General features: G+C 45.0%; 1 protein-coding gene across 4 annotated transcripts in view; it reads left to right on the forward strand.

Moving 5' to 3' along the window:
- The window catches only part of LOC136624404 (allantoinase, mitochondrial-like), a 150,822-nt gene that overhangs the window by 126,719 nt on the left and 3,799 nt on the right, over nucleotides 1-20,304 (forward strand). For all 4 annotated transcript variants that reach the window (XM_066598384.1, XM_066598395.1, XM_066598390.1 and 1 more), the window contains exons 5-11: nucleotides 619-733; nucleotides 1,909-2,055; nucleotides 4,064-4,109; nucleotides 12,117-12,210; nucleotides 14,298-14,484; nucleotides 15,613-15,751; nucleotides 17,807-17,979. In XM_066598384.1, the coding sequence (XP_066454481.1) occupies nucleotides 619-733; nucleotides 1,909-2,055; nucleotides 4,064-4,109; nucleotides 12,117-12,210; nucleotides 14,298-14,484; nucleotides 15,613-15,751; nucleotides 17,807-17,979 (901 nt within the window). The remainder of the gene's footprint in view (nucleotides 1-618; nucleotides 734-1,908; nucleotides 2,056-4,063; nucleotides 4,110-12,116; nucleotides 12,211-14,297; nucleotides 14,485-15,612; nucleotides 15,752-17,806; nucleotides 17,980-20,304) is intronic.

The following is a 20,304-nucleotide window of genomic DNA, read 5'->3' on the forward strand; positions in this document are numbered from 1 at the left end:
TTTGCTACAACATATTAGTTGACATCTGTGTTTCTCAAGTCTAGTCCTTATATACCCTTAACAGGACATGTTTTCAGGATTTCCTGCATACATGATGTAGCCATTAGTAGTGCCTCAGAAATTGCCCATGGGTGTTTTTTCATAGGATGTCTTCCAATCATGACCTCTTGGGGGCACTTAAGGACTGCAGTCCGGGCTGTTTAGCTCTCAGCATTGTCTAGGTTGGATACAATTGTACGCACTTCTCAGCAGAGCGACTGTATACAGATTTGCAGACTCGGGATGTTCTTATCTGAATTTGCAGGTAAATGTAGCAATGTGTTTGCTGAGATCTCTTAATTGTCAAGCCAAACAGAAATGTGTATTCAGATAGGAAAATGACATTCAAGGCATTTGGCCATATGAAACTAAGGGAATTCAATAAACACGTCTTTCAAATCATAAGTTGATGATAATGACTAGTAAAACCCATTATCTGGCTGTAGTTACATTATAGTAGGGACAGATCCTGGTTGAGCCACTTGGAAGTATGAGAGTACATCTAGGTTATAATGAGATAGTTGATGGAGAACAGTCTTTCTGTAGCCCTATGGATAACACATTACTCTGTGTTTGCAGTAACAGTCTCCCACCCACTACAACCGTCAGCAATTTCCGCACCAAACTGCAGGCTGCTCAAGGACAATGCTATGTGGATGTGGCGTTTTGGGGAGGAGTCATTCCTGATAATCAGGTAACAATATTACCTTGCTAATATGTTTATGCAATTTTCTTAATTTCTGCCTAAAGTTCAGTTTAGCTCAAATATGTGAATATACTGTACACTATTATGTGAGACCTTGCTTACATGTTACAATGTAATAGCATAAAAGTACCCCAAGTGTAATGTGAATGTCCATCCTGGAATACCATTACTTTAATTAAGGAGGTCCAACATTTTTTAATTATCAAAGGGTTTCCCACAATGAACATTTACCACCTATCCACAGGATAGATGATAAATATCTGATTACTTCACGAATCACTAGAATGGGGGGCCTGGTCCTGCACTCCCCCCTAAGGTCACCTTCACATTGGCGATGAAATCGCACACGATTTCCCAGTGCTGCGAGAAATCACAAAATTATGAAGCCAATAGCTTCCAATGGCTCCATTCACATGTGCAATGTTTTAACGCTTGCGATGCAGCATGTCCATTCTTTTTGCGATCTCGCCCATTGTTTCCAATAGGCCCGGCGGCAGCAGCACCACCCCTATTGAAATCAATGGGAGATGATCACGATCCTGTGCCACTGCTGAGGGTAAGGTGGGGTTGAAATATAAGCCCTACCTCTAAAGTAATCACTAACTGTGGAAAACTGTAGAAAAAAATAGTAATAATACATCACCTTAGAAGCGCTGTCATCTCCAGCGTGTCTTCTAGCAGGTCCCCAGAACTCTTCTCACAGATGAGAAGCTGAAGAAGAGTGTCGGGGACCTGCTAGAAAACATGCCGGACATGACAGCGCTTCTAAGGTGATGTATTATTAATTTTTTTTTTCTACAGTTAGGTATTATTTTCGGGGTAGGGGTTATATTACAACACCCCACCCCGAAAAAAATCAGCTGCTGCTGACGACCCCATTGAGGACAATGGGGGAACATCAGGACCCACTGCTGAGGATTCCTTCGGCGATCTTGCCCCCCTGATTTTAATGGGGCTGGTGCTGCTGCCGCTGGCCCCATTGAAGTCAAAAGTTAGAGTATGTTGCATTTTTAAAACATGTCGGTGAAAAATACACCTATGTAAATAGATATATAGATTTGTATTAATTTCATATTACAGACCAAAAACGGACTAAAAATTTGCTCATCTGTAAGTGGCCTAATAAATGTTTTTCTGTAATTACCTCTGACTTTCTGTTAAAGGCGGAGCTGACGCCTATGCTACATGCTGGTGTTGTAGGCTTTAAGTGCTTCCTTATAAACAGTGGGGTACCAGAATTCCCTCACGTCCGTCTAATGGATCTACACTCAGCTATGTCTGAACTGAAGGGGACCAACAGTGTGCTACTGGTTAGTAAAAGTACCTATCAATGTGTAAAACTCATGTTGTTCCTAGCTTTGATGCTCTTGATTCTCGGTTACGATACTTATAGATTATATTTATGTATTAGGATTGTTTTAATGTACATAGTGACATGGTAAATAAATTTTAAAAAAATCACCAAAAATGTTCAAAATAGTTAACACAAGAACTTGATTTAATGATGACACGTTCTCTTAAAGATAATGAGAACTTCCTTTTAACTATGCCATTCCTCCTACTTTTAGACTTATGGTGACTTTCTAAGGTGCACCTTTTATGGTCAAACACAAAAGCGCCAAAAGGTATACTGTAGATCCTTTATTTTTCCACTGTAACGCAATTATGCAGCAGATTGGAGGTTCTGGTGGGTTCCACATGGTAGGTGCACATATTCCATTCCCCAAAGAGAAAGTAACCGAAAGTAGATGTTACTTATGTCGGGGTTCTAGATGCCAGGTGAGGGAGCAGATACTAGTGGGGTTTTATGCTATGTGATAACTTCTAATATGCCCATGATTGGGGGCTGAGAAAGGGGTATTGGCACAAACATAGATATTCTGCAAAAGTCAGAAAGCCTGAAGAACATCTCATCCAGGAGACAGGTAACCTACATAGAGGAACGCAAAAAGTAATTCCCTTTTTTACCAACAAGCTTTTTACTTATGGACAAGCAGTTTCTCAGGGGTCCGATCATGGGTGGAGCAAAGCAGGGGCACAGAGACCTGACAGTGCTTTAAATGATATTTTTCCCATGATGCTATATTTTTGCAAAAATACTATTAAATAGAGAACGTCTCCAATAACACAGTCTGTGTTTTTAGCACATGCACGGGGTGTGCAGCATTTTCCCAGAAGATGACAACAATCCACTTCCATGCATATTAATTTTCTCCAGTCAATGCTCCTGACACTGACTCTCCAGCTGTCATATATAGAACAGACTGTAAGAATACTTCTGGGTTCTCATTTATCGGGAGTATGGCACTGTCACATTCTTTTTGATTTTGATGAGCAGTCATTTCTTACATCCAAACAGATGCCTGTATTTTATATCTAAAAAGCAATTAGTGTTTATTTCTTTGTAAATATATTCAGTTACTAATAATACTAGTTATATTCTTTTCTACTGATCTTAAAAAAAGTTTGTCTTACCTTACAGTCATATATGGGCTTTACTTCAGCCATAACCAAGAGACTGAGGGAGGCAAACAGGTGCAGAAACCTCACTGCTCTGCAGAAGCAGCCATATACAGTATTGGTACTGTTGTACCTTGACACCACCGGAAGCTAGGGGTTTGACAGGGCTTGCATGTGGGAACACTCCTGTCATGCCCCTAACTCCCGATTGGCTGAACTCTTGAAGGTCCTAGCAGCGTCTGTATTGATTTTTGGCTGGCCTGGAGGGTTAGGGTTAGTTTTCCTATTAGGCTTACATTATTTGCTCTAAATACTTTCATGTTACAGCTGTAACATGGAAGCATTTAGAGCGAATAATGTAAGCCTAACAGGAAAACTAACCCTAACCCTCCAGGCTAGCCAAAAATCAATACAGACGCTGCAGCTATCACTCTCCCTGGAGTAGCTGTCCCCCTTCTATCTCCCCTGGGCAACCACTACCCGCCACCTCCGCTGACAGTGTGATCGTGGCGGCGCTGGAGTAATAATCCCCCTGCTGTTAGGCTGTGCCTCCGCTCCCTCACTGCTCCGTCCACTTTAAGGTCACAATGATTAATGAAATCATAAGTGGGTGACCCTTTAAATTGAACACCCGTATCCAAAACTGCCAAACAGACTCAACATCTAAACGTGGAGGGCTATACAGCAAACGATGATGCCAAAGGCATGACTTCACAGGGGCTGCTGCCATTGTTTTGTTGACCCTACTACTAATAAGGTGATGTGTTTCGATCATGGTAATGGTATGGATGAATATCTCTTAAGTGTATACTGTCCAACTACACAACTGTCTTAAAAATATATCTTCTGTTTTTAAAGTTTCATGCTGAACTTGAAGATACAAGAGGTGTCCCAGTCACTGGAGGTAAGGAGCTATCACTGTGATAAATAGCTAAAAAAGTTTAAAAAGCCACACAATACCATAGAATCCATGATTGAAACTAGCAACATATCGGCACTACAGTTCTGCCCTTCACAAGTACAAAAAATATTGTATTGCGTTCACAGGCCCTAATGCTATTTATGCTGTATTCAAATGTATCACAACGTACATTAGTAAATAAAAACAAAACCTTGGGGCCTATTTACTAAAAAGATCTAAACGTTAGACAGTACAAGCGTAGACTAGACAATCTTAAATTGTGCCAGATTTATCACAGTAGGGCCTCCTGCAGACGGCTGGGTCAGATTTTGCTGTGAGAATTCTCACAGCGGGATGCGAGCTATGCCCCTGCAGTGACCACTGCGGCTCACCTCCTCTGGCGTCTACTGCGTTCTGCTATATACCGGCTACTGCCCAGCAGGCACATGCGCACAGCAGAACCGGCACGTCAGCCATGATGTTTCTGTACAAGCCTCTGCAAGGCTCGCACAGAAAAAGGACATGCCGCGATTTGTTTACCGCACGATTTTTCATGCGGTCAAATTGCGGCTGTCTGCATAGGATTGCATTATCTAATGCAATGCTATGGAAGTGGGCATGGGCAGAAATTCTGCGGGAGATCCCGCTGCGGAATTTCTGCCCGTGTTCAGGAGGCCTAGCTCTGCTGAATTTTAAGACTGTCTAGCCTAAGTTTAGACCACTTTCTAGTTGGCTTACTTTATTCTAAAAATTGTACCAAAATTTTAGTGCAATTGGGTCCAATTTTTGGTGCAGTTTAGGCCATGTCCTCTTCTCCACGAAGGAACACACTTTTGTCAGACACAGAAAGAAAGTGCCTGAAAGTGTCTAAAACACATAGTAAATGTGGCACAAAGCATGTTTGACAGTTTTCTAGTATAATTTACAATAATGATTGAAGTTATAAAGATTGCAGGAAGGCTTTCTATTCTAATTGGAGTGAATGGGTCTTACGGAAAATCACAGTACAGCAAGCTGCGTTGTTTCTGTATCACCGGAGACCACCACAAACTGTGCTACATTGTTTCAGTAACTCCCATTCACTTCTGTGGGAATTACAGGAACTGCTTAAGGCTGCCGCCTCAGTTGTTTCTGCAACAACCAGCAAGGTGGTTGGGAAACAGCCATGGATTTCTCAAGTCAGCCATGAAACACCGAGATGGGAAAACCCTTTAAATATAATAAAGGGGATTGTCCTCAAATTAAATATCAATGATTTCCATTTACATGCTTTTACTAAATGATCCAGTGAAGAGTTATCGCATTTACTTACATAATATGGCACCACCTGGTGTTCAGAGTATACAACAATGGGCACATCTACCTAGTCCTATGTTCATTGCAGAGCAGGCAATAGAAATAGCTTGACTAGGTACAACGGAGTCGTCGCTGTGACCACTCCACCTTTTACCCCTTTTAACTTAGCTTATCAAAAATAAACACCGACAACTTCTTTTGGATTAAATTTGGCCACAGCAGCCAATTTTATTATAACATACAACAATAAATCCTGCATAACACTTTTTTAACCCTGATCCTAACTACTATGGAGAGATCCTTGGAGTTCCCAACGAAAAATATCTGTCGCCTCACCCAAAAAACAAGGAAGATAGGTGTACCTGTCTCCCGTCTCCTAAAAAACCTGACTCGGGAAACCCTATCTTCCAAACTACGCCTCCCGTCTCCAATCACCTGACTCAGGAGACTCGCCATTTACCTCGAGTCACCAACCTCCCGACCCCGAGGCTATCTAGCCATACCCCGGCTATTAACAACCACAACTTTTAGCAGGTAACCCCCCCTGCCAAAACAAGAGGCGACAGACCCACCTACAATTTAAAACTAACCAGAGGGGGGAGGAGGTAACTCTACTAACCCCTGCCTCCCCCCTTACCCCCTCTTATATTGACTCCAAGGACCCCTCCCTAACCGCCACAGCCAGCACGGCTTGAAACCTCAAGCCTGCGCCGCCCTCCACAACAACAAGGCGCACTCCACTCCCTCCTGCACTGCCTCCGGCCACAAATCCAAACCAATTTCATTTAAATGAACCCCATCTTGCCTCCAATAGTTCCCCCTGCCAGACTCTAGATCTATGTGTCGCACCGCGACCCCCCCCCATTCCTTCCCACAAAGCGAGATACTTCTCTATTAAGCTTTATTCTCGCTTTGTCTAATCCTCTTGCAGTCCGCACAAACTTCCATATCTGCCTAGGCACAATCTCCGAACACACCACCACCATCTTCTTATGCGCCGCTAACAATCTCAGGATATCATACCTGATATCCCTCGATAGATCCCTGAAGGGCCTTTTCCCCAAATCGTTCCCCCCTGCATGTATAACAACTATGTCCGGGGCCCTGTCTAAACCCACCATCCTCTCAAACTCCGCCAACACTTTGCACCACGACATCCCTCTAACTCCCAACCATCTCAGGACCGCCTCTGACCTGGGAAACCTCAACTGTCTCCCGTCCTGTCTTACGCTAGCCCTCTCCGCCCCCCAATACACATAAGAATGGCCCATAATCCACACTAGCACCGCTTTTGGACCTGAAACAAAAAAGGAGAAAACAAAATTGACCAACACCCCTTGATTATACTTACACCCCCACCCACCTACTACTCTTACAGCAACTGGGGGCGAACATACAATTTATATCTCCCCGATTGCCACCTGCCGATTTTTTTGATCGGCTCGCCCGACAAACCTTGTACCTGTGCCTCTGTAGCCGCCCCCACCCTAAACGAGTGTGTCCCAAACTGCGACTCATCTAAACCGAGCTCCCTCAGCGCCTTCTTAAAGATCGCTGTAAACTGGAAGCGTGACAAAAACTGGCCCCCCTCATGCTGCAATAAAGGGCCTAATCTCTTCCCCGCTACCTCAGTATAGCTAACCCATGCCGACACGGGGCACATTACTGACCCGTAAACCCTACCCAATCTAATCAAATGTCCCCGCCCAACCTGATCTGTTTTTGATCGGCGTATGACCAACTCTAAATGGTCATCAACTTTCCTAACATCCCCCACCTGTAAACCTCCCCCAACTGATTTACTAGGGGACACCAACTCCCCCACCCTAAATGCCCCGAAAAACGCCAATGAAAAGGCTAACCTGAATAACGATCTTTCGAACGACGCATCACAGAGGCCTTCCAGTACCCCCCTATCTTTTCTAACAACTCAAACGAAACTGGTCTGCGTAAATCCACACTCCCTTTTTCTTTTCTAAAACCCTTCAACACTTGTCTGACTAGGAAATTCTTCGTTATATCCCCCACCCCCCTTAACTTACACCCAAATGCTACCCCTGCCATGAACCTGTTCACTCGTGACACCGAAACGTTAACCTGTTCTGCCTTCCCCAACCAACTTAACAGCGCCCCCACTCTATCTTCCTCCGCCTCTCCTACCCTAAGCTGACCTACCCAACCTTCCCACTCCTGCCACGCTGCTATATACGCAGCTCTAGCACCCTGAGCCAGTGACCTCTCAATTAGATGCCCCACTGCTCTCTTACCACACTCCAAAGATGAGACGGGCACATCCTCCCTCGGTCCTCCGCCTGGGGGGCCAGGGTCCTGAATCGCTCCCACTGAAACCGAGAAAGAGCATCCGCGATTGAATTCTCAATCCCCGGCACGTGCACCGCCACTATCCAAATATTCATCTTCAATGTTTCCAATACCAGGTGGCGCAACAAATTCACCACCGGGGGTGATGAGGCGGTCACAGAATTGATCACCTGCACCACCCCCATATTGTCGCAATGGAACCTCACCTTCCTGTTCTGAAGGCGATCGCCCCAAAGCGCCACGGCCACTACTGTTGGAAACAGTTCCAACAGTACCAGATTCTTCGTCAAACCTTCCTCCCGCCATGTGACCGGCCATTCCCCAACACACCATTGCCCCTGGCAAAACGCCCCAAATCCAGCACTCCCTGCCGCGTCTGTAAACAACTCGTAGTCCACATTCTCACTCACTTCCGAGATTATCATGGACCTCCCATTGTATTTGTTTAAAAAGGAAGCCCAGACTGCTAGGTCCCCTTTTAGACTCCTCCCCACTCTGATGTAGTGATGCGGGGCTTGAATTTCCGCCGTGGCTGCCGCCATTCTTCGACAAAATATTCGCCCCATAGGCATTATTCTGCAAGCGAAATTCAACTTGCCCAATAATGACTGAAGCCCCTTCAGCGTGACTTTCTTAGCTTTTCGTGTCTTTTCTACCTCGCCTTTTAAATCCCGCAACTTGTCTTCCGGTAATTGACATACCATCGCCTCCGTATCAATCCAGATGCCCAAAAACTGAAGAGAAGTTGGGGGGCCCTCTGTCTTGTCGGGAGCCAAAGGCACCCCGAACCGGTCCGCCACCCACTGTAACGTTCCCAGCAGTGTCGCACACATCGGCGACTCCGCTGGGCCAATACACAAAAAATCGTCAAGGTAGTGAATTACTGACTGCAGCTTTGCAGTGTCTTTCACTACCCATTCCAAGAAAGTGCTGAAGGCTTCGAAGTATGCACATGAGATTGAGCATCCCATGGGCAGACACCTATCGGCGAAATATTTACCTCCCCAAAAACAACCAAGTAAGCGAATACTATCTGGAGAAACCGGCAAAAGGCGGAATGCCGACTCAATGTCGGCTTTCGCTAACAGCGCCCCCCTCCCGTACCTTCTTACCCATTTTAGTGCCGCGTCAAACGATGTATAAACCACCGAACAGAGCTCAGGGTCTATACTGTCGTTCACCGATGCCCCTTTCGGATAAGAAAGATGGTGTATTAACCGAAACTTATTCGGTTCCCTCTTACGTACTACTCCCAGGGGAGACACTACGAAGTTTCGGAGGGGAGGCTCCTGAAAGGGGCCTGCCATCCGCCCTAAGCTAATTTCTTTTGCCAGTTTCTCCGACACCACTTCCGGATTCCTCATGGCCGAGAGTAGGTTTTTTGTTGATAACGGAATTTCGTGTTTCGGGGGAGGGATGTGAAACCCCCCCCCCCCGAAAACCCTCTACTAACAATTTCGCCTTTTCCCTGTCAGGATACCTATTTAGAAACCTGACCATCTCTTCCAGCCTCACCGGCGTCCTCCCTGCGGCCTTTGCTTTTCCTTTCTTAAAGCATTTTGATGCTCCATGTGACCCGCCATTGCAGTGTGAGCAGACATGCTTAAATCTGCAGCCTGATCCGAATTTGCATTGGCCCTCATTAAATTGCCAACACAAACCGACTCTATTACCCCCCGACTGACCCCCCTGGTTTCCCCCCTGTAAGGTTGAAGCCAGGCCTGATGGCCCGGCTCCCCCGTGAAAAGGCTGTCCAAATCGACTAGGTGCCATAACCCGAAGCCACAGACCAATGTCTTTTTGGTCCCAACGGATTGACGGCCTCACCGCCTTACGTTGCCTAAATTGTTCGTCGTACCTTAACCAAGTTTGACCCCCGTAAACCCGATACGCCTCGCCTATAGAATCTAGATAACAGAAGAGGCCGGAACAGTTCTCCGGCGCCTTCTCCCCTATTACGCTGGCCAATATAGCGAACGCCTGCAACCAATTATTAAATGTTTGAGGAATTAAACGCCATCTGCGTTTTTCTTCCTCCTCCTTCTTATATTCGGTCCTTTTGCCTTTGTCCAAATTAAATTTCTCCAAAGGCAAGAGGGAGAATATCTCTACAAATTCGTCCCGCCATATCTTCTCCCTCGTTTCCTTCTTAAGATGTGCTCCTAATGGGCCCTCGAAACACACGTATACCTCCCCTTTTGCCTTATCGTCCAACCGCACTGCTTCCCCATCTCTTTCCGTTTGTACGGCAACCGTCACCCCCGACGCCATTTCGTCTGCCCCCCCCCCGAGCTGACCCCTAGAGTACTTACCCTACTGGAAGGGGTTGCCATTGAAGTACTCCATGCAGCCACCGGCGATGGCCCCGCGTCCGGCCCTCCCGTTCCCTCTGCCTGCACTCCCCCAGTCGCCCCAGCGGGGAAGCCCTCCCCGCCAGACGACACACTACCCGGCGTGTTACACGCCGCTCCAGGCAAACCGACCGACCCCATTTCCTGCCTCCGCAGGAACTCCCACATACAACCCATAAGTGCCCTCAAATCGTTATCCCCCCCATGCGCACCAGCAAAACTGACCGCACCACTACCTATACCCCCCCCTACAGGCACAGATCTAGCAATAACATTTACAGTGTTTTGTGTGGTAGACTCACCGGGCTGCGCAGGTGCTGTGGGCCCACCAGCCACCGCTCCGTCTTCCTGGCGTCTCATCCTGGGATCCGTCCATGTCCCGCCCGATGCGTCCGATTCCTCCGCCGACTGCCGCCTCTCCGCTGCGCGCGCAGCCGCTCCGCTGGAACTCAAAAAAACGGCATTAATAAAATCCTCCGGACCAGCCTGCTGCTGTCCCCTTCTTCCTCCGAACACCTGCTCCAGCTCCCCTCCCCTGTTCCCCCGGCTAACCCTCCCGCTGAGTCCACACTGCTCACCTCCAGCAGCTCTGGACCCTCTGCTCTGTCCTGACACGGATCCTCTCGCCGAACTGGGACAAGGGCGCTCCTCTCTGCTACCCTCACCGCTGGAGCGCCCCCCCCCCCCCTCTAACTGCTCCTGGAGCCGACTGTGCCGTCGCAGGTCCCGGCCCCCTCGCAGCCCGGGTACCTGCGCTGCACGCAGCGCCACGCCGCCGATTAGGATTCCTCCCAGCCCTGGCCCCCCCGCCTGCCGCTGCGGGGGCTGGCCCGGCTGGAGGTTCCACTGATGGGTTCCCTGTGCGGCGCCGGCGCACGGGCGCGTGCTCGGGGCTAAGCCTCTCCGGCGCACGCGCCCGACGCGGCCTCCTCTCCCTCTCCGGAACTGCCGCCGCTCCCCCCTCTCCCTCACTTAACAGTCTTTCGAGCCACCCGATTCCTCGCTCAGCTGCCGCTGCCCGGATCCTCTCCATCAGCGCTTCCATCTCTTCAGGCTCTTCTTGAACTGCAGTACCTCCGATCTCCACAGGGGGCGATCTTCCTTCCTCCGGTCTTCTCACAAGCTATCCTCTTCCTCCGGTCTTCTCCCCAGCGATCTTCTTGCTCCGGTCTTCTCACCAAGCAGTGTTTTGTGCTCCGGTCTTCTTAACAGCGATCTTCCTGCTCCGGTCTTCTCCCCAAGCGGTGTTTTGTGCTCCGGTCTTCTCACCAGCGGTCTTCTTGCTCCGATCTTCTCACCAGCGGTCTTCTTGCTCCGATCTTCTCACCAGCGGTCTTCCTGCTCTGGTCTTCTCCCCGGCGGTCTTCCTGCTCCGGTCTTCAGGTAGGTCTTCTAATTTCTTCTGTCTTCACCCGATCGTCCTCTGCTTCAGGTCCTCCCGATCTTCTTCAGCTGCCACACTTAAATTCTTATCCTGCTGTCTTTTTTCTTCGGTCTTCACTCTTCTCCCCGTCCAGGCTCCAGGTCCTTCTTCTTCCTCTGCTGCTCCCGGAATGACTCCTCCCCCCTTTCTTCCCGCTCTTTCTATCCCATAAACCTTTGCTCCCCCTCATTACCCCCTCCCTTTTAACCTCCACCTCACCTTATTTTTATTTAAAATATTAACCCTTTCCTCCCCGTTAACCCCGTCATGTTCGCCTTCACCTAACGGCCCTGCGAGCCCCGGTTCCGGCCTCCCTTTCAGCTCTGCTTGTCAGGAAAGAGCAGAACCTCTACATTATCATGATAGTATAGCTGAGAAGACGCCTTCTACAGGAATAGTAAGATGGAACTATACATTGTCAACTGCCAGAGGGGGAAGGAGACCGATTCGGTCCAGAGCCCACATCCAGCAGCAGATTAGCAATGTGAAGACAGGCACGTAAAGGCAAAATATGATGAAAAATGTACTGTTAGTGCTAGAAACACTGCAGATTTACTTACCATAGCTGGACTTTTGGTATGAAAATGATTCATAGGATAACCCCTTTCATATTTTTAGATCCTACACAGTATGAAACTTTTCTAAATTCCCGCCCAGATCATATGGAAGTTGCCGCAGTTGAGATGGTAGCTGATCTCTGCCTACAGTACAAGTTAGTATTTGGTAAATACTTTAATGGCACCCAGATATTGTTTTATGACTGGCACATGTTAAATACACATGGTGTAATAATCCCTTCCTTTCCAGTGACGTATATCATGAGAGTAAAGGAGTAAAGGAGAAAATGACATATATGTTGATGGCATGGGTTCAGGAGCTGTGCCAGCTCAATATGCAACAGAAGCTGGCTGTCACCGAGAGGCTTCCGCTGTTAGCTTCTTACATGCTGTGAATCCATGTTAATAGTGGCATATAAGCAGTTAACAGAGGGAGTTCACATCATTGGCCCTCTGCCATCATATTGTACAAGGGCCCATGGTTTGCACAGGGAACTGGGCAACTTACAATGGCTTCCAGGTATGCCATAGCTTGTGATGGCAAAGATAGTATAACAAAACAAGTACTGCAGTGTATGATCTGAGTGATCATAGGATAGCAGGGACATAGAAAAGGTAAAAAAAAATAGAGTATTTGAGGAAAAGAAAATTAAAAACTGCCTTTTGTTTTAGGCCACCTGCACACGCCCGGGTCGGATCCCGCTGCAAGAATTCTCGCAGTGGGATGCAAGCTGTGCCCTTGCATTCAACTTATACTCTTTTCTCTCAGCACTGCAATGTGCCGGCTGGCGCACAGTGTGCAGGAGGCCTAATATGCACACTTTTCCTTTTATTTCTTTTGCAAAAAGGAATTCATAAAATACATTGGTATTGCTGAATCCATAACAACCCATACAATAAAAAGGCTACAGAAAAGCAAATAAACTGAGCCAAGATGCTATTTTTTGTTAATTTCACCTCCCAAAACACACAAAAGTGCTCAAAAAAGTCATGTGTACCCCAAAATGGTTCCAATAAAAACTACAGCTAATATGCAAGCTCTCGTCCAGCTGCGTTGATGGAACAATGAAAAAGTTAGGGGTCTTTGAATGCAGCAATGCCAAAAATAAATTATTATTCCAAAATTGTGAAAATTGTGTATTGTGAAAAACCTAAAAATACATATAATTTTGGTATCACTGTAATTGAAACAACCTGCAGAAAAAAGTTATGTTATTAATACTGCATAGTGAACGCCATTTTAAAAAACTACAATTTGCTACGCCAAGAACAAGCCCTCACACAGTCATGTCAATGTAAAAATAAAAGTTAGAACTTTCAAAAAGTTGACATGAAAATCCCAAACATTTTTGCATCCTCAAGAACTAAACTAAACCATGTCCTTAACCTCTCCAGGACCAGAGCTCTTTCATTTTTTTATTCCCATTTTTTTCGTTCCTGCCTTTCAAGAGCCATAACTTTATAATTTTTCCATTGACACAGCAGAGTAAAGGCTTGTTTTGTGTAGGATTTAATTACCATATAATGTACAGAAAAACTTTAAAAAAAATGTAAGTGGGAAGAAATTACTCCTTTTTTGGTCATTGGCTTTTACGACATTCACAGTGCAGAAAAAAATTACATATGCACTTTGTTGTATGGGTCAGACTGGTTATAGGAATACAAAATTTACATAGTATTGTATTGTTTTTCTATTTTTAAAAAGAAAATATTTTGGGGGAAAAAAAATTGCCTTCCATTACCATATTCTGAGACTTGTAATTTTTTTTTTTCAGTGATTGGACTCTGTGAGGGCATGTTTTTTTGTAAGGTTAGCTGTAGTTTTATATGTACTATTTTGAGAAACATATGTCTTTTTGCTTACTTTTAATAGAATTTTTTGGGGAGTCGGGGTACGAAAAACAAAAATCTCAATTCAGCCGCCATTCTGTCCTTTTTTTATAGTCTTCATCGTGTGGGTTAAATATTGTGATATTTTATTATTTTATTGTTTAGATTTTTATGGAGGAAACGGTAAAGGGGGGCTCGAATGTTTTCATATTTTTTTATTTATTTTTCTACTATTAAAAAACTTTATTATATCTTTTTATACGCTTTCATTTAGTCCCCACTACTGACTTGAACTTGCAATCATGTGATCACTTGTACTACATACTGCAATACATCAGTATCTGAGAAACAATGCTCCAGGATCTAAGTGTAACAAACTCACTTCCATATAACTCTACAACTCTTTACTCAGAGTCCGCTGCCACATTGTGCACCTCTCATCAGCACGATCACTTCCCATTATCAGGAAGGCAAAAAAAGCAGGAGCACCTATAACAGTAGAGACAACTCATCATTACCTAACCCTGAGTGCTGAAAACATACCCCCCGGAGCCACATACTATAAGTGCTGCCCGCCTGTGAGGGGACATAGCAATAAGGTACGGTTATTCTTAGACTACAATATACAATATTTTTCATTAGAAATACAGAAGTGCTAGGTCTGCTTTAAAGACAGTATAATAAAAAATTGTAGCACTGTCATAAAGCAGCATTTACAGATTCAGCAAAGTTTAACTTTCTGTGACAAGTTATCTTAAAGAGGCTTTGTCACCTACTTATAGCTGTATATAATCTAATCTTATGGGCTAAAAGTAGGTCACCCATGGAGTCCGAGGATGTAAGTTTTATACCTACTTACCCCATCATTCCCCTATGTGAGCGCTGAAAGCCATTATTCAGTGCATTCAGTGGCGCTGCTATGTAGCTCGCCCATGATAAAATTAGAGCAGATGGACTCCTTAGTGCAGCGCTCAATGCACTGAGCGGCAGCTTTCAGCGGGAGAGGTATGTACAACACTTACATCACTGGGCTCCACTGGTCACCTACTTTCAGCCCATAAACTTAGCTTATATGGCTAAAGTAGATTACAGATTCCCTTTAAGCCATTCAAAAGCTATTGTTCTCTTAGCTTAACACAACAAAATCCCTTGTAAAGCAATTTGAAGACCAAACAAACTGCAGGGCAGAAAGTTATCATAATGTGTTAAAAGTCCAGTTAAACTTTGCTACATCTGTAGGCTCTGTTAACACTAGTGTCACTTGACGGTCATCTGATTATATAATAGATCAAAACAGAAATAGCGGATTCATAAGAAAACTACGTCGTTGGCTGCATTATTTTGTCAGGCCAAAATGCCAGAATTGAACAGAATCTGCTAAAACGGAGATAGCTTTGGTCTCCATTTTGCATATAGCAGCCTAAGGTCCCATCCAGAGTTCCATCTGGACATTATTTTCAGCCATCCAGACAGCGCCCAAGGACAGAAGCCCAAGCAAGTAAATGTAGCCTAATCTAAATGTAAATATAATAGAGAAGAGCGCTGGTGTGAACAGAGCTGTAGGACGTAGGTTAGGTTTTTTTCATTGTCAAGTAGAAAGGTTAAAAACCCGTACCAGTGTAAAATCAATGTTATTTCATTCCTGTGGGTAATTTGGTTTTATTTTGTCAATTATGTACTTAATTATGAAAAGAATAACTATAGTGAATTCTTAACTTTGCCACTAGGAGGCACTATGGAATGCACTTCTGCAGGGCAACATAGACATGGTAGTGTCTGATCACTCACCATGTACACCAGACCTCAAGCACCTACAAGACGGAGATTTCCTGAAGGCCTGGGGAGGGATTTCATCTCTGCAATTTGGTGAATATTAACGTCCTTTCAAATGCTTCCTGTATCCTTTGATTTACTTTACTGTTTCCTTCCAGACTAGGGTGACCAGGGGTCCTGATTTAGGCGGGACAGTCCCGCTTTGGGACCCTGTGTCCCGCCTTCTGCCAGGACCCTGGCGGGACAGCCATTTGTACTGCTTTTGGGACATTTGTCCCGCCTTTGTTCAGCTTTCGGGACATCCGGTCACTATAGTGATTACCAGCTGGGGTGCTGCAGCTGCCCAGCCAGTAATCACTTTGCGGCGCCGCTGTGGATGCACACACTGATGGCAGTGTGTGCATCCAGAATCTTCCTCCCCTGACCTCTCCTCTTTAGTTCCACAAGAGGAGAAGGGAGAAAGCGCTGCTGCGGGGGCACACACTTCCTGCTGCAGCAGCACTAAGAAGAGGAGGAGTAGTGGAGCTCTGAAGACCAGGAAGAGGGTAAGTATATCGGTTTCAAACTAGTTGTCTGCTGTTAAAGCCCATCCATGTCATGGAGCAATGAGATATACATTCGGACACATTAATTTGAGCACCAGCATTGAATTTGGCTGCAATTTCCTTGACTACACCACCTGCTCAGCACAGCAATTCCTGACATCCTCCTCTGACACCTTCGGTCAAAGATTTGTATATATGCAGAGGACCTCCTTTCACCGGATGTTTTTCTTTTATCCCACAATTCTCAGTATATTCTTCACATCATTATACAAGAAAACCCCACAAGGTTGTGAGTGTATGAAATCTCAGCCTCGGCTTGTCTGGCACTGATGATCAGGCCTCATTCGAAGTTGCTCAGATCTCTGGATTTTCCCATTCTATTGTGGATTCACAATGAATCTGATACATGGAGAACTTGCTCACTTAATATTATGCTGCATCTGGGGTCATTCATCTATTTCCATACAGGGAAGTTCAATCATAAAAGAGCCAGTTTCTGTAATCAAGTGGCTATTCATATATGTGATCGTCACATGGTAACGACAGTTTGTCATTCGCTGGTAGTAAATTATATAAGTCCCAATTCAAGTAGCGCTCATGAAAACCATCACAAATTGTATAGCGTTTCATTATACAAACTCTGAAGTCTAGCGGTTAATTTCCATAACTTTGACTCTCTAAGGTTCTGTATACATTGCGTTCATGGCTTCAATCAGAGGTATACTCTCACAAGGCATATGTCCAGCAGAGCTTGAGACAGATGCCATACAGAGGCTTCCATAACACATAAACTACCATTGCAAAACTAAAACATGTAAACTGCCTACCCTGTTTTCCTGAAAATAAGCCCTGCCTTTATTTTGGGGGATTTTCGGGGAGGCTTGAAATATAAGCCCTACCCCCGAAAATAAGCCCTAGCTGCATTACAAAAAAAAGAAAAGAAATATATTACCCAGCAGGCTTGGTCAATGTCCCTCCCGCTGCTCTCCGGTGCTCCGACGTACTTCTTGCAGTCCTCGACCGCCCACTGAAGATCACTTCCTGGTTACAGGATTCATAAATTACACCTCCAGGAAGCAATGGCTCTGATTGATTGGCATTAATTGGCTGAGCAGTGCTCGATAAATCAGTGTGATGGCTGTGATTGGCTCATCGAGCGTTAAATTGATTAGCTAAGCAGTGGTCGAAGAACCAATCAGAGCCATAGCATTGTGTAGGCGGGATTTATGAAATGGCCAATCAATGCCACGGCTTAGACAATTCATATATCCTGCTTCCTCAATGCAATGGTTGGGATTAGTTCTTTGACCGCTACTCAACCAATGAATGTAGGCCTCGATGAATCAACCACAGCCATCACATTGGTTCATCGAGTGCTGCATTGATTGACTGAGCGGCACTCGAGAACCAATCAGAGTCATCGCTTTTTCACCTAGCGCCTCTTTTTGGGCAAAAAATTAATATAAGACAAGGTCTTATTTTCAGGGAGACACGGTAGTATAAGTTTTCTGTAGTGGCCCTCTGTATAGGAAAGAGCATATGCAAGACAACAGCTTAACTTTTCTTGTTTTGTTGTGATTTACATTTGTCTGTCTTCCATAAGGGCTGTCCCTTTTTTGGACCTCTGCAAGGATCCGAGGGTTTACATTGCCAGATGTATCACGCTTGTTAAGCAGCAACCCAGCCAAATTATGCAGCCTGGGGAATCGCAAGGGCGCTATTAAAATAGGGCACGATGCCGACCTGGTCATCTGGGATCCTGATAGTGAGTTTCAGGTAAGTAAAACCTACACCCATATAGGGCAAAAACATTTACTGTACTCCAACATGCACCAACATTTGGACAACCCATTGTTTACAAGAGGGGCTGTTTATATGTTTTTTTTACTAATCGTATAGGTAGCAGCAACGCAGTTACTCTCCTGCTGGTTAGTTGGGGTTTTCTCCCTATTGAGCTTTTTGACCTCCATTGGACACTACTAGTACACATTTTTAAATATGAATTGTGATTTTTGTATTTATGCAATTTTTGTACCACTAATGGAATTTAGCAGCAGAGACTTTTTGTAATATGAGACCTCCTTCTCACAGTCTAGTTTTGTCGTTTGTGATTTATGACGAAGTACATTCTTTAACCCCTTGAGTGGCACGCCCGGAAATTTTCCGGGACGAGCTCCACTGCTCATAGAGACATAGCCCGGAAGATTTCCGGGCTATGTATCACTATGGGAGCTGCAGAGCACAATGCCACAAGCTGTGACATTGTGCTCTGCCTGCACAGACCCACACAGAGCAGTGCAAGGGCTTTGAAAAACCAGCAGAAGATATTGCAGACATGCCGGCAATCTCCTGCACTGGTTTGTTTACAGGTTGCCATAGAGACCATCGGCTTGTCAGAAGCAAGCCGATGGTCTCTGTGGCAGGGAGAGCTGGTTGTTAGCTGTCAGAGGACAGCTAGGTACTAGCTCTTACAGCAGAGATCAGAGAAAACCTCCGATCTCTGCTGTGTTAACCCTTTACATGCTGCAGTCTATGTGACTGCAGCATGTAAAGGGCTGTCACTGCAGCATGTAAAGGGCTGTCACCATCGGACCCCCGGAATGTGATCAGGGGTCCTGATGGGTCCCTGTGGAAGTCCCCTAAAGGGACAAAAATAAATAAATAAATTAAATAAATAAATAAATAAAAAAAGTAAAAAAATTATAAAAAAAAATAATAAAAACATTTGTCTCCCTTTACTTTGTAAAAAATCAAAAATATAATCACACATGTGGTATCCATGCGTCGTAATGACCCAGAGAAGGAAGTTAATGCATTATTTAACCCCTTAATGACATGGCCCCTTTTTTCTTTTTTCCCCATTTCTTTTTTTCCTCCCCCTGTTTAAAAAATCACAACTTGTCCCACAAAAAACAAGCCCTTATATGGCCGTGTCAATGGAAAAAGGAAAAAGTTATGGCTCTTGAGACGCAACTGCAAAATTAGTTGAAATTCAATGATTAGACCATTTTAAAAAACCTGCCCTGGTGGGCACGACAGGGTGGTAGGAAACCCGCCACTCAAGGGGTTAAAGGGATTTTCCTACTCCATTTTTGTTTTCACTTGTACACAATAGCATCCCGCCCAGCACTAGTAACCCCCTAAAGCAGGTATTGTACATTAATTTTTTTAGCGTGCCCCTCCGTTGCTATTTTGAGCAATCAGTGTGTCTTGTTTTGGTCTCAGACTAGTGGCTACATTACTTCCAATACCCACTTGCGGGGTTCATAACCCATCAGGAGTAGCGATTGGCTTGTGTTATGCATACTTCTCTCGCTCGCGTAGATGCCATGCACAAACAGGGGCGAACATCAGTGCAGAGCATGTAGGGATGCCCTTCCAGACAGTGCTTGCACAGGTGTCATTCCTGACCATGCATGTGCATTGCTGATGATGGGCCTGCTGCTTCTGCATGACATAATGTACATTGCCCTGGCCAGGGGTGCTATTGACTCAATGTGCGCTATGTCAGCAGAACCTCAAAAAACGGCCTGGCCCAGCATCACATGACTGGGTGTGGAATCGATGTCAGGAAGGAAAATTGTGCAGAAGCATACAATAGGAAATTGATGCTGAATAAAGTACATTTTAATGATGTTTCTATATATTTCGTTGCTTATCAGTAAAGTAATTTTAATTTGATAGCGTGATGCTGCCTTATATGAGTGTATGTTCTGCAGAATAGTTTGACATATAGATATAAGATTTGTGGTAATTGAGTAACAGTAGGAACTGAAGACATTGTTGTATCTCCTCTATAGATCTCAATGTGTAGATAATTAGAACATAAACATCCACATCAGCAGAAAAGGTCACATCTTAGTTGGGAGGTAGCAGTTGGAAGTACTCCGTATACAGCATCTATTTCCTATTTATATATCATTAAATATTAATACAGAAGAGAATTAATCTAGACAGAAAGACCAGGATGTACTTTTATCTGCAGTTGTACTTGTGAACAGAGAATCCACTAGGCCTTATTACAGATAACGTAAACTAGCTGCTGTTTTAGTAATAATGAGGTTTCTTTATATTATTTGGTCTGTTAGAAGCTTACATCTT

This window comes from Eleutherodactylus coqui, chromosome 1, assembly GCF_035609145.1.
Source record: "Eleutherodactylus coqui strain aEleCoq1 chromosome 1, aEleCoq1.hap1, whole genome shotgun sequence".
Classification (NCBI taxonomy): domain Eukaryota; kingdom Metazoa; phylum Chordata; class Amphibia; order Anura; family Eleutherodactylidae; genus Eleutherodactylus; species Eleutherodactylus coqui.